This window comes from Balaenoptera borealis (genome assembly GCF_965194805.1).
Source record: "Balaenoptera borealis genome assembly, chromosome: 5".
Taxonomy (NCBI): domain Eukaryota; kingdom Metazoa; phylum Chordata; class Mammalia; order Artiodactyla; family Balaenopteridae; genus Balaenoptera; species Balaenoptera borealis.
In genome coordinates, this window is record NC_138862.1 from 67,147,351 (window position 1) to 67,163,137 (window position 15,787).

General features: G+C 34.9%; 1 protein-coding gene across 13 annotated transcripts in view; it reads left to right on the forward strand.

Annotated features, from left to right (window-relative positions):
- STXBP5L (syntaxin binding protein 5L) overlaps positions 1-15,787 on the forward strand; it is a 382,290-nt gene that overhangs the window by 183,967 nt on the left and 182,536 nt on the right. For all 13 annotated transcript variants that reach the window (XM_082394859.1, XM_082394855.1, XM_082394860.1 and 10 more), the window contains one exon: positions 12,495-12,573. In XM_082394859.1, the coding sequence (XP_082250985.1) occupies positions 12,495-12,573 (79 nt within the window). The remainder of the gene's footprint in view (positions 1-12,494; positions 12,574-15,787) is intronic.

Genomic DNA, 15,787 nt, shown 5'->3' on the forward strand with positions numbered 1-15,787 from the left:
CATGCATACTGTGGATGTTATGTTGTATATACTACAGAATATAATTTTGTTGCCACCGTACTTCCTAGCCACTGTCTCCTAAACTGGGAAATACTATCTAGAGTCATTATTTTTTACAAATCAAAATTTTTTATACTATAGAAGTAGACTTTGTCTGAAACTCAGATTATTGGACAATGATTTTACAAGAGGGAGGGTGGCTACAGCCAGTGAAGTTAGATTAGTACCTATTTCACTTGAGATTAGCACTGTAGTGACATTACCCTTGTAGTTGGTTTTCACTGGTGCTACAGTCATTGATTACTTTCACAGTAAATTGCAATGGTTTCAAGTATTTATTCTTCAATCACAATGCCCTCAGCTAAACACACACACACACACACACCCCTACATATATGATTTTAACCAAATCCTATCAAATACTTAATAATGACTTTGTTGCTCAGAAACAGGACAGAGGTATCCGCAAATATCACTGTTATTTAACATTTTTCTAAAAATACTATCCAATGTAATTAGACATGAAGAAGAAATATATTTAAAAGTTTAGAAAGAGTTCAAAATTATAATTACTTTTTGATAATGTAATTGCACACCTAAAAAATAAAAACTTAATAGGAACACTATTTAGTATAACATGAGAATTCTGTGTACAAAACAAAATACAGTGGGTGAATAGAACCATTTTAAATAACACACAGATACCTGGGAGTACACCTTAAAATTATAGTGAGGTATTATTTTTACTAAAGAACATAAAAGGAAAGTAAACTCTATGCACGGATAGGTAGATTCAATATTATAAAGACATTAGCTCCCCACATATTAATTCAAAATTTAATTTGTTCCAAAGGAAAATATAACAGGGTTTTTAAAAGATAGACGAGCTTATATGTAACAAAAATAAACATGAAAATAGGAAAAATATTTAAATAAAGAGTAATGGTCAATTACAGGCAGTTTGGAAGGTCAGATGCCCTAAATAATTCTTACTGAAATGAGTACAATTCTGAATATATAAATATATATTTAAATTTTAAAAAATGTCATTGAACCAACAAGCATAAAAATAGGATAAACTTAAAGATCCCCAAAGAAATTGTTAAACTAGAAACCCAGAGAGATAATTGGAAAAGACAGATTTTGTTCTGAGGTTTTCTGCTACACTTTGGAGAACTTAAACTTTAAAAAATACAGATTTACTAAGGCATAATTCACAATTTACTGAGTTAATGTGTACGATTCATTGATTTTTAGTATATTCAGAGTTGTGCAATTATCAACACAGTCTAATTTTAGAAATTTTTGCCACCCACAGAAGAAACTCTATACCCATTACCAGTTATACTATCCCTATTCCTCTAGCCTTAGGCAACCACTGAGGTCCTTCTGTATCTGTAGATTTTTCCTACTCTGGACATTTCATATAAATATACTCATACTATATGTGGTCTTTGATGACTGGCTTCTTTCACTTAGCATGTTTTCAAGGTTTATCCATGTTATAGCATATCTAAGTATTTATTCCTTTTCATTGGTGAATGATGTTTCACTGTATATGCACCACTGTTATTTATTCATTTATCACTTGGTGGGCATTTGGGTTGTTTCCATATTTTGACTATTCTGAATAATTCTGCTATGAATGTTTATGTACAAGTTTTCATGCGGAAATATATTTTCATTTCTCTTGGGTATGTACCCAGGAATGGAATTGCTGGGTCATATGATCACTGTATATTTAACACTTTAAGGAACTGATAAATTGTGTTCTAAAAAGTCTTCATGCTTTTACATTCCCACCAGCAGTGTATTAGGTTTCCAACTTCACTGTGTCCTCATCAACAATTGTTAAAATCTATCTTTTTCATTATAGCCATCCCAGTAGGTGTGTGGTGGTATCACTCTGTGGTTTTGATTGGCATCTCCCTAATGAGTAAAGATGTTGAACATCTGTTCATGTGCTTATTATAAGCCTGTTTCTATGTATTCTTTGGAGAAATGTCTATTCAATTGCTTTGCCCATTTACAAACTGAGGGTTTTTTTTAAAATTATGGAGTTGTAACAGTTCACTGTATATTCTGAATACACATCTCTTATTAAATATATGATTTGAAAATATTTTCTCCCATCCTGTATGTTGTCTTTTCACTTTCTTAATGGTGCCCTTTAAGCACAAAATTTTTAATTTTGATAAAGCTCATTTTATCTGCTTTTGATTTTATTGTTTATGCCTTTAATATAGGCTTCACCTGGTTCAGTCTCCTGTGGGTTCACTCCTTCATCCCTCTTGGCCCAGATGCACACACTACTTTGTGTGTGTCCTCCAAGAGTGAAGTTTCTGTTTCCCCCAGACCTGTAGAAGTTCTGCAGTCAAATCCTGCTAGCCTTCAAAGTCTGATTCTCTGGGAATTCCTCCTCCAGTTGCCGGACCCCCAAGTTGGGAAGCCTGACATGGGGCTCAGAACCTTCACTCCAGTGGGTGGACTTCTCTGATATAATTGTTCTCCAGTTTGTGAGTCACCCACCCAGTGGTTATGGGATTTGATTTTATTGTGATTTCACCCCTCCTACCGTCTCATTGCAGCTTCTCCTTTGTCTTTGGATGTGGGGTATCTTTTTTGGTGAGTTCCAGTGTCTTCCTGTTGATGATTGTTCAGCAGTTATTTGTGATTACGGTGCTCTCGCAAGAGGGAGTGAGCACATATCCTTCTACTGATATATATAGTTTTAAAGACAATTTTTAGAGCAGTTTTAGGTTCTCAGCAAAATTGAGAAGGAGATACAGATATTTCCCATAAGCCCCCTGCCCCGCACACATGAGTAGCCTCTTCCATTATCAACATCCCCTAGCAAAGTGGTACATTTGTTATAAGTGATGAACCTACGTTTACACATCATAATCACCCAAAGTCCATAGTTTACCTTAGGGTTCACTCTTGGTGTTGTGCATTCTGTGGATTTGGACAAATGTATAATGACTATATCCATCATTCTAGTATCATACAAAGTAGTTTTAATAACTTAAAAATCCTCATGCTCTGCCTATTCATCTCTCCCTCACCCTCTTCCCCCACAACCCCTGGCATTTTTACTTTCTGCGTAGTTTTGCCTTTTCCAGAATATAGTTGGAATCATACAATATGTAGCCTTTTCAGATTGTCTTCTTTCACTTAGTAACGTACATTTAAGGTTTCTCCATGTCTTTCATGGCTTGATAGCTGATTATTTTTAGTGCTGAATATTATTCCATTATCTGGTTGTACCACCATTGATTTATGCATTCACCTATTTAAGGACATCTTGGTTGCCTCCAAGTTTTGACAGTTTTGAACAAAGTTGCTATGTACATCCATGTTTGAGTTTTGTGTAGACATACGTTTTCAGCTTCTTTGGGTACATAGCAAGGAGTGCAATTGCTGGATCCTATGGTAACAGTATGTTTAGTTTTTTACAAAATTGCCAAATTGTCCAGTTTTCCAAAGTGGTGTACCATTTTGCATTCCCATCAGCAATGAAAGAGAGTTCCCGTTGTTGCACATCCTCTTCAGCATTTGATATTGTCAGTATTCCAGATTTTGGCCATAGTAATAAATGTGTCCTGGTATCTCATTGTTGTTTTAATTTGCATTTCTCTTGTAACATACGGTGCGGAGCACATTTTCATATGCTCATTTACCATCTGTATATCTTCTTTGGTGAGGTATCTGTTAAGACCTTTGGCTCATTTTTTGTTGGGTTGTTTGTCTTATTGTTGACTTTTAAGAGTTCTGTGTAAATTTTGGATAACAATCCTTTATCAGCTGTGCCTTAGCAAATATTTTCTCCCAGTCTGTGGCTTGTCTTTAATTCTCTTATCTTCCACAGAGCAGAAGCTTTTAATTTTAATGAAGTCCAACTTACCCATTATTTCTTTCATAGATTATGTCTTTGGTGTTGTATCTAAAAAGTCATCGCCATACCAAAGGTCAGATAGGTTTTTTCCTATGTTATCTTCTAGGAGTTACGTAGTTTTGTGTTTACACAAATTGATCTATGACCCATTTTTAGTTAATTTTTGTAAAAAGTGTAACATCTGTGTCTATATTCATTTTTTTTGCGTGTAGATGTCTAGTTGTTCCAGCATCATTTGTTGAAAAGACTGTCTTTGCTCCATTGTATTGCTTTTGCTCTTTTGTCAAAGATCAGTTGGCTATATTTATGAAGGTCTATTTCTGGGATCCCTATTCTGTTGCATTGATCTGTTTTGTCTATCTTTCTCCACATTGTTTTGATCATTTTAGCTTTATAGTAAATCTTGAAGTCCCAGTACTTTGAGCTCTCCCATTTTGTTCTTCAGTATTCTGTTGGCTATGCTAGATATTTTGCCTTTCCATATAAACTTTAAAAATCAGTTTGTTGGTATCCACAAAATCCCAAATTTGATTGGGATTGCATTGAATCTATAGACTACATTGGGAAAACTGACATCTTGACAATATTGAGTCTAACTATCCGTGAACATGAAACATCTCTCCATTTATTAATTCTTTGATTTCATTCATCAGAGTTTTTTAGTTTTACTCCTGTAGATCTCGTACATATTCAGTAGACTTATACCTAAGTATTTCATTTTTTTGGATGCTAAAGTAAATGGTATTGTGTTTCAATTTCAAATTCCACTTAGTTTTTGCTGGTATATAGGAAATAAATTGACTTTTGTATATTAGCAATGTATCCTGCAACCTTGCTATAATCACTTCTTAGTTCCAGAAGATTTTTGTCAATGCTTTTGGATTTTCTACATAGGTGATTATGTTATCTATGGATGGATAGTTTTATTTCTTCCTTCCCAATCTGTATACCTTTTATTTCATATTTTTGTCTTATTTCATTAGCTAGAACTTCAGTACAATGTTGAAAAACTGTAGTGAGAGGTGACAGCCTGGCCTTGTTCCTAATCTTAGTGGGAAAGATTTGAGTTTCTCACCATTAAGAACCATATTACCTATAGGATTTTTGGTAGGTATTATCAAGTTCACAAAGTTCCCATCTATTTCTGTTAGTGAACCAAACTTGGGTACACTTGCCTGTGTGCAGTAAAGTCAATCTGCTGATACCAGGTTTTTGTCAAGAAAAGTACAGCATTTATTGCAAAGCACCCAATGTGGGGCCGAGCAAGAAGAATGGGCAGCTCATGCTCAAAAGACCTGACTCCCCATTGGCTTTTAGGCCTTTTAAAGACAGTGTGAGGGAGAGGGTTGCAGAGTATGTGATCAGCTTGTGCTCAGTTCTCTGGCTGGTTGACGGTGACATAACAGGGTGATGTTTCTAAAATCTCGATCATCAACTTTCTGGTTCCAACTAGTCTGGGGTCTACATGCTGGTTGTCAGCCTGCAGTTAACTTCTTCCACCTGGTGGGGGTTTTTTAGTATCTGCAAAACAACTCAAGGATATGGCTCCAAATATTATCTATAGCTCTTGTGGAGGAGCTAAGTGTCCTCATGTTGTTTTATGGCTAACTAATATTATTTTGTCTTGCTTGGCTGTTTTCCTTTGTTCCTGTATTTTCTCACTTCTTTAATTAAAGTTGCTCTTTGGAACTTGGCAAAGGCCTAGGAGGCTAAACCTTCTTCTACAAACAAGAGGCAGGGGACACAGTGGGGTGTCTCTCTGAGAAGGCCTTTCAAGGTCCTGCTCAGTTTCATTCTAGTTTACTGAGTTTTTGTCATGAATGTGTGTTGGATTTTGTCACATGCTTTTTATGCATCTATTTATATGATGATGTGGTTTTTCTTTTGTAGCCTATTGATGTGATGGATTGTATCAATTGGTTTTTGAATGTTGAACCAGCCTTGCACACTTGGGATAAATTGCACTTAGTCATGGTGTAGAATTCTTTTTACTACACTCTCTTTCTTCTTATATCCATTTTCATTAAATACCTTTTTCCATCGCTTCACTTTCGGTCTGTGTCTTTAGCCCTGAAGTGAATCTCTTATAGACAGCGTATTGTGGGCTCTTGTTTTATTATCCAATCTGCCACTCTATGCCTTTTGATTGGAATGTTTAGTGCATTGACATTTAAGGTAATTTTTGATGATTGCCATTTTAAACCTTGTTTTCCAGTTGATTTTGTGTTTCTTCTTTCTTCCTTTCTTTTAGTTTTTGTCTTTCCTTTTATGGTTTGATAATTTTCTTTTGTATTATGCTTGTGTTCTTTTTGTTTTTTGTGACTCTATTTTATGTTTTTGATTTGTGGTTACAGTGTTTTTCAAGTGTATTAACCCATTACTATATCTACTTGCTTTAGACTCGTAGTAATATAGGCTCAAACACATTTTTAAAAAAATCTCAATTTTCTTACACCCCTCCTCAACATTTTATGATTTTGATGTACTGTTTTACATCTTCATGTTTATCCTTTTGCTATTCATTGTAGTTATCATCACTTTCAAAATTTTTTTTTTATTTTTAAAATTTATGTACTGGCTTTTTAAAGTGATTTGCTTTCCAACTGTGATTTTCTCTTTCCTATAGACTCTTGCTTCTTTTCTGTTTAGATAAGTCCTTTCAATAGTTCTATTGGGTTAGATTTAGTATTGCTGTATTCCTTTAGTTTTTGCTTATCTGAGAAATTCTTTCTCTCTCCTTCTGTTCTAAATGATAATCTTGCTGGATAGCATATCCTAGGTTGCAGGTTTTTCCCTTCTAGGGCTTTGAATATATCTTGCCACTCCCCTCTGGTCTATGTTTCTGTAGAGAAATCAGATGATAGCCTTATGGGGGTTCCCTTGTAACTGACTCTTTGTTTTTCTCTTGCTGCCTTTGGAATCCTCTCTTTAACTATAACTTTTGCCATCTTAATTATAATATATCTTGGTGTAGGTCTATTTGGGTTCATCTTTTTTGGGACCCTCTGTACTTCTTGTACCTAGATATAATTTCCTTCTTTAGATTTGGGAAGTTTTCAGCCAATGTATTTGTAACTTCTTCAAATACATTTTCAATCCTCTTTTCTCTTTCTTCTCCTTCTGGGATCCCTATTATGTGTAAATTTGTTTGCTTTATATTATCCCATAGGTCTTGTATGTTGCTTTCATTTTGGGTTTTTTTCATTTGTCTTTCTGTCTGTTGTTCTGACTGGGTCATTTCCATTCTAATCTTCCAGATGACTTATTCGTTCTTCTGAATTATGTAGTTTGGTATTTATTGCTTTAGCTCAGCAAATTAGTTTTCTAATTTTAATTGGCTCCTCTTTATAGTTTCTAGTTCCTTGTTACAGTGGTCTGCATTTCTATTAATAGCCTTTCTTAATTCCTTCAGTATTTTTATTACGTCCTTTTTGAACTCAGGATCTGGTAGACTGGAGAGATCTGTTTAATTGTTTTTTCATTCAGGGGATTTCTCTTGTTCTTTTAATTGGAAGTGGTTCCTCTGCTTCTTCATTTTATATTTCTGCGACTACGAATTTAGGAGAAACAGTTATCTACTGTGGTCTTGAAGGGCTGTTTTTATGTGGGACCGTCCCTGTGTAGCCTGTGTGAGTCTAATATTTTTGGTTAGAGGGCTGTTTTTAGTATGGATGCCTTCCTTGGCTTTCCTCAGTGTGTGCTGCCTGTTATCCTCTTGATGTGGGGTGTGGCTGGTGTTGTGATGATCAGAGCCTGCACTGGACATTGAGCGGGGCCTCCTTTTTGCTCTGTGGTTTACACAGCCCTGTTGGGGGTAGGGTCTGCTCCCCAACTGTTGGAGTAGAAGCTCCCTGATCTGTTTCTAAGCTGTGGTGTAAGGTAGGTGGGACTGAAACACTTCCACTGGAAGAAGAGCCACTGAGTGTTCCTCCACAGGAGCTGTCTATTGGGAAGTACGCTCTGTGGTCTAGCCCATTACCTGTTGTGTGGGCTCACAAAGTATACTGTTGTTGGCACTGCCCTTGGCCCTGCCTCAGCCTTGAGAATGCAAGCAATCATCCCAGATGTCCCTCAGGCGCTGTGCTCACCAGTCCACCAGCATAGATATGCTGACACAGATCCACTGAAATCAGGCACTGGGACCCGCTGAGACCTATGGAGTCAACCCACACCTTGACCCTGCCTCTGCGTGTTCTGGCAGCTGCTAATGCTGGATCCACCCAGCCACGGGAGTACCAGTAGTCTGCTCGAATGTTCCGTAGGCACTGAGCTTACAAAGGAGATGATGGCATAAATCCTCAAAAGCCACCAGGACACTGCTCAAATTTCAGTCCCGCTTCCAAAGTTGTGCAGTTCCTGAGGATCAGCACAGATTTCAGCCTTGCCTCTGAGTGTGGACAGCCCATGGTGCTTGTGTATTCCCAGAGCTCACAGAGGCAGAGCTGTGCCCACTGCAAGCATGTTTTGGTGGGGCTGCACCCTTCCCTTCTTGCACGCACTAACAATGGGGCTTCAATGGCAGACTCAGACTCTGTCCTGCGTAACCCCAGTTGCAGCCTAGGGCACACTCCAGCCCCTTCAGGCTGAAATAGGTAATTATGTTCCATCTTTTACCCTTGATTTTAGTAATTTAAGTCTTTTATCTCTGTCTGTCTGTCTCTTTTCTGGTCAGTTTAGCTAAAGGATTGTCAATTTTCTTGATCTTTTTAGAGAATCAAATTTCAGTTTAGTTGATTTTCTGTATTTTTCTCTTTTCTATGTCATTAATTTCTGCTCAAATCTTTATTATTTCCTGCTTTCTTTTTGCTTCAGGTTCAGGTTGTGCTTTTATTCTGTGACTTAAGGTGAATGGTTAGGTTAGTGATTTCATATATTCTTTTTTAATATAGCTGCTCGTAGGTATAAATTTCCCTCTCTGCTCTGCTTAGGCTTCATCTCAGAAGTTTTGATATGTTGTATCATACATTGTTCTACAATTGTTGAACAATGTTGTGAACATTGTTCATTGTATGAACAGTGTTGTAGCATACATTGTTCTACAATATTTTTGGTATTTTTCTTTGACCCATTTGTTATTTAGTCAAGGGTATATATTATATATATATATATATATATATATATGTGTGTGTGTGTGTGTATATATATATATATATATATATACATATATATATATATATATATATACAAACTCACATATATATGTATAAAATTTGTTACATTAGCCTTTTTGCTTCTTATTTATGGTTCTCTTCCTTTGTTCTCATGGACTCAGGTTACCATTTGGTGTCATTTTCTTCCTCCAGTGTAACCTTGTTCCCATACACCTTCTTTGTGTTATTATTTTCAAATATATTATATATCCCATATTACAATTATATACATATTACTTTTTACATTGCTTCTTAAACCAGTTAAGATTGGAGAGGAAATATACAATTATACTGTCTTTTATAATTATCTACATTAATTACTTTTCCTTGTATTCTTTATTTGTGTGGGTAGATTCGTATTACTCTCTTTCAGCCTGAAGAACTTAAGTATTTTTTTGAAAGGGAGCTCTGCTAGCAATACATTCTGTCAGTTTTTGTTATCTGGAAACATCTTTATTTCACCTCCATTTTTGAAAGATAATTTTGATGAACTTTGATTCTTGGTTGACAGGTTTTTTTTTTTTCCCCAGTACATTAAGTATGTCATTCCACTACCTTTTAGCTTCATTGTTTTTGGTAAGAAAGTCAGCTATTAATCTTATTGGGGCTCCCTTGTATACAATGAATCATTTTCCTCTTGCTGCTTTCAATACTTTTTTTTGCTTTTAGCATTTTTACCTTGATGTGCCTGGGAGTAGATTTCTTTGATTTTATCCTACATGGAGTTTACTGAGGTTCTTAGATGTATAAATAATGCTTTTCAAAAAATTTAGAACATTTTCAACCAATATTTCTGTGAATGTTTTTCTCCTCCTTTCTCTCTGCTCCTTCCAGTACTCTCAAGATGCACATGTTGGTGTGATTAATAGTATCCCACTTTTCTTTGAGACTGTTCACTTTTCTTCAGTTTTTCCTGCACAGTTGTGATTATCTTCTCCTTGTTTTCCATTATCAGTATCTTACATCCTCAAAATTTCTTTATTAAATAAATCCATATTAATATTTCTGAGACATTGCTTTACACATATTATTTCCCAACTTGAAAGCTTCCAATGACTCTCCCTTGTCTATTACTGCAAATCAGTTTTATAGATTGCTATTGTATGGCTCTTTTGTACCTCATCAGCCTTTTTGCACTCTTCTTCTACATTAATCTTTTAATCTGCCCAATTTGGCTTATCCATTATTCTCTCAACATACTAGGCACATTCTGCCTTCATGTCTTTTCTTATGCTCTCCTAGCCAACTTCTATCTTTTAATGCTTAATCTAGCTTCTAGGAAGTCTTCTGTGAAAATCTAGATAAGTCTTCTATTGTAAAAGGAAGCCACAGTTTTATTCTCAACTCCTACAACACTTAATGTCTATCACTTGTTTATGGTACCTCATGTTGTCATTTTCAAAAATTGTTTTGTTCAGTTTAGTAAATTTTAAGCTTTTTGGTAGTCAGTTATTTCTTTGCATCCTCCCACTTAATACAGTACTCTGAACATAAGGAAAAGCAATAAATGCAGTTGTTGATAATGTTGTTTTATGCAACATGATATTTAAGCATATTTCAATTACTGACAGGCAATGAACATAATCAAAACAGAAAGGTTGGGCTTCCTTGGTGGTCCAGTGGTTGAGAGTCTGCCTGCTAATGCAGGGGACACAGGTTCGAGCCCTGGTCTGGGAGGATCCCACATGCCGCGGAGCAACTGGGCCCGTGGGCCACAACTACTGAGCCTGCGCGTCTAGAGCCCGTGCTCCACAACAGGAGAGGCCGCGATAGTGAGAGGCCCACGCACTGCGATGAAGAGTGGCCCCCGCTTGCCGCAACTAGAGAAAGCCCTCGCACAGAAACGAAAACCCAACATAGCCAAAAATAAATAAATAAATAAATAAAATTAAAAACAACAAAAAAACAGAAAGGCTTCACCCCCAAATTAATTATTAGAGTTGGAAATTGAAGTAAAACATTAATTAATTAAACAATTATTCTTTTCTACTAAAATCAGTGCATGATAGTGATGTTTATTGATTGAAAAATAGTAGTTGGTCCCATATATATAAACAACTGCAAATATACTGTTTTGGTCAACTAATGGTTTGGCAATTATTAGAGAAGCTCTGGATAGAAAAATCATCAACTGAGAAGAATGGGTCTCTTTGCTGACTCTGTCACTTCCTTCAGTTCTCTCTATTTCCATTCATTATCAAAACTAGTAAGCACCAACCAGATGTTCCTCACCTCTAAGACCATTGTTCAGAGTGAGTCCCTGAGCCAAAGTTGTCTTTTTGTAATGATCTATATTTAATATCAGCAATTCTTTTTCATATATAATATATTTAATGTCAGCAGTTCTTTTTCACATATAATATAGATACTTTTAATCCTGTTTTACAATGTGAATGATATTGACCAATATTTTATTATTGGGTTGCTTCTTTAGTTGACATAAGATAAAAGAAAGAGAAGGCAATTTCAGAAAGCATGCCATGGAGCAGATAAGGTGTATTCTAAGCTGATAGCCCGTTAAGCAAATTGGATAAAATTGTCCTGACGTCCTAGTTGGATTTGGCTTTGCCATTCTGAAGCTATTCTAAAGTTTTAACTTATATGCATGTAAACATCTCTCTACAGAATAGGTTTCTGTGTCCATAAACAGCTGTGGCAATACAAGAATAAATAGGGTACTTATTAAAATAACAAACATATCTTGAAAAACAGATGAATTTTATCAAAATGAGACGTAGAATTATAAGTAAAATCATAACTAGAAAGATAAGTATGTTATAGGCAGAAGTATCTTTATTTCCATTTTCAACTCTTCTTGATCTTTCATTCAGACTCTTATGGAGTCTAAACAACATAATCCTTCCCTTATAAGAAACTATTATTTTTGTTTTATGCAAATAGAGTACATCATTAAAATTTTTAAAAATCATGAAATATGCCATCAGTGTTCATTGTCTAATGGACTTTCCTTTAAATAAATTTGATGAAAATGCAAAGATTTTCATGTTTTAAATGGCAAATCTTTCTGCATAAGAAAGGGATTTGCTTGTTTTATAGGTAAAATTTTCAGCCTAGTATGGATTTTCGTTATACATTTCATTATGCTGATAAGTATGTATGTGTGTGTCTTCAATTCTGAAGTTGTTTATCTTGAAACTTAAATAATTAAAATAACTTTATATGATACTAGATTTATACATGGAGAATGTGAAGCAATACAAATATGATGTTTACAAATAGCTTTATTGTTTATATAACAGTCAATTATTAGGGCTCAACAAATTGTTTATAAATTTAACAAATATGTTAGGATGCGTAGAAATGTGTTTATCATATTATGAAAAACACATAATTACATTTAAAAAATATTCCTTTAATCAAGCTTTTAAAATTCTCATGGGTTAGTAGAATTTAAATCATATTTAATAAAATCCTTTTTCTTTCTTTAGGAAAAACTCAAAGAGAAGGAAGAAAATCTGAATCTTGCAAACCAATTCTTAAAGTAGAATACAAAACCTGTAGAAACAGGTATGCATTTTTACTTTGGGAGTTATGGGAAAGTATGTAAGAAACAGAGACAAGAAATTCAGATAACCTTTAATGTTTATATATTGTTTAAAGTTTTACATAATTATATTAACTGGCTGAATCTTCTTCATTGATAATAACAGATTTCTTATTGTTCAATTGGCAAATGTATGATGTCAACGTTATTATAAATAGCAACTCTTAATTATTTTAAAATTTATATGAATATTCAGATGAGTATTATATACATTAATTTTAACAATGTAGGGCTTTTTGGCCATGCAATTACAAGCAGCAGTCATTCAACATTATTAAACAGCAGAAGCTATGTACCTGTTGGTATTACACATGAATTAAATACATAACCAAGTCTCTGTACTTTAGGATCTTACATTCTGAAGTTGGAAAGATTATAGTTAGTTGGGAAGGTAAACATTTATGTATATTGGCATAATACAATAGTGCTAAATTTTAAGATATAGAAAATTAAATAAAAAATAATATTTAATAGAAATTTATCTTGTATATACAGCAGCCATATCCTATGCATCAGCAATGTTCTTTATACTTACAGTAATTATTAGTGGCAATACTCTCATCTAGAATTACCATAATTACAAATCTTGCCTAGACCTTAGTTTTATTTTAAGTCTAAATTGGATAATTCTACTTTATATTACTTAAATGTTCACACTAGAATATTTTCCTGTTGTCACAGGTGCATTTAATGTTTGCTTATAGCTGCTCTTCTCAAGGTATAGTAGATAGATGGATCAATACCTCTTTAGCCCAGCCTAATGTTACTATGTATAACTAGTAAAAATGATCATGGTTTTATTACTAGTGTAACTAAAGTATTAAAACACTTAAAATTTAATCATTATGGTTGAAAATTTTTACATATATTCTTTTCCTTCTTAAAACAGTGTTTATAACTTAAACTTCGCTTGAGTCTTCAGGCTCAATGTTATTTACATCCATTGTTATACAGTGTTGCACTTCAAGGACTATTGAAGCAGTTGAGCACTTCACACTTATCAACTGTTCCTAGCAGCTTGTGGTTTCTTTTTTTTTTTTCTTTTCATTTATTTATTTGTTTTTGAAAGTTTTTCTCTATCCTTCAGTTTTGGGCTATTGGGACTTCTAATTTCCATTGTGTTATCCACTAGTATCTAGCCTTTTATTTGCTATAGACTAAGAAATTTGAAACCCTAGTTTGTAAAATGAGAATAAAGAGGTTCATGTGAAGGCGTGAGAGGTTTTTCCCTGATAAAGTGCATGATCCATGGACTTTATGACATTTATTTTGTTATATATAAATGTATTTTTTATGAGGTGCTCAACAATATGTAGCTTAATTCAATTAAAACAAAATGTATTAAGTTATTACTGCATAATATGCATTGTGCAATTTGTTTGGCACACTAAAATAGAAATTACTGCCTGCTTTTGAATCTGTTATGGTCTAGTACCAGAAGTAAGTCCATGAACTCGTGGTTTCTATACAACATGTGAGGTGCTTTTATAGAGACAGGCTATGAGAGCACAGCAAAAGGACAGCTAACCCTCCCTAAAGGGAGTAGGGAGGACAACAGTGAAGAGAGAAATCACTGAAATTCTTCTTAGGAAAGGAGATGCCTGAGATAGGATTTAAGGGATGGAAGATAGGATGGTGCCAGATGAAGGGAGAAAAGGGTAAACATGAAGAAAATGTACTTCAGAAATCAAGAATTCAAGGCAAGGCAGTTTAAAATAATGATTAAGATCATTGCGGCACTATTTACAATAGCCAGGACATGGAAGCAACCTAAATGTCCATCGACAGATGAATGGATAAAGAAGATATGGCACATAAATACAATGGAATATTACTCAGCCATAAAAAGGAACGAAATTGAGTTATTTGTAATGAGGTGGATGGACCTAGAGTCTGTCATACAGAGTGAAGTAAGTCAGAAAGAGAAAAACAAATACCATATGCTAACGCACATATATGGAATCTAAAAAATGGTACCGATGAACCTAGTGGCAGGTCAGGAATAAAGATGCAGACATAGAGAACGGACTTGAGGACACAGCAGGGAAAGGGGAAGCTGGGACGAAGTGAGAGAGTAGCACTGACATATATACACTACCAAATGTAAAATGGAAGGCTAGTGGGAAGCTGCTGCATAGCACAGGGAGATCAGCTTGATGCTTTGTGACGACCTAGAGGGGTGGGATAGGAAGGGTGGGAGGGAAGCTCAAGAGGGAGGGGATATGGGGATATATGTATACATATAGTTGTTTCACTTTGTTGTACAGCAGAAACTAACACAACATTGTAAAGCAGTTATACTCCGATAAAGATATATATTTAAAAAAAAGATCATTGGCTTATGGAGTAAGACAGCTGTGTGACCTTGAAAATTTTAATTAACTCTTTTAAAATTTAATTTTCTCATCAACAATACCTATCTCACTGTGATGATTGGGAGGATTAAATTGAATTATGCATAAAGTTTGTAACATCATAAATTTGATGAGAGGCACATAGTGGATTTCTTAATAAAAAAAGTTATTACTATTGTCATCAAAGCCATGTTATTTCACACTGTTAATATTTTTCAACTGATTCTAAATTGATTTGTTCTAGTAATTGGTAGCTCAACTTTGTATAGAAGTAATTCTTCAGATTTCTAATGTGAAATAATTATGTATTACTAATCATAATTACTATCATCCCACTTACTATGCACTGTAGTACATTGTGTCAGTTTGTTGTGATTACAACTGTATTAGAAAAGCCTCTTCTAGAAACAGTGGATCCACAGCTCAGAACAAAAGGAGACTACAAAAACAGAGGGGCACTGAAGTTGAGTCCTGAAAGGTGTTGCCACAGCAAAATGGGCCATAGTCTGGAGGTGGAAATAGATAGCTATATTTCCGTTCCATCTAGTATACAGCAAATATTTTGTGAAGTCAAAAATTGGGATAGCTGTAGCAGGAGCAGGAACTTTAAGAAGAGCCTTACCATATATGCTGCAGCCTTACCTATGCTGCATAGGTAACAGATGTAAAGGGTATGTTTTCTGTTTAATTTTATCTTAAACTAGCCATTCACAAACTTGCTTTACATTTCTAGGGATAAACAACCATTCTGCTCAGGAATCATTGGTCCCCAGTCATCAATTTGCTTACTGAGACTCCAATCACAATGGCCTCAAGGCTTAAT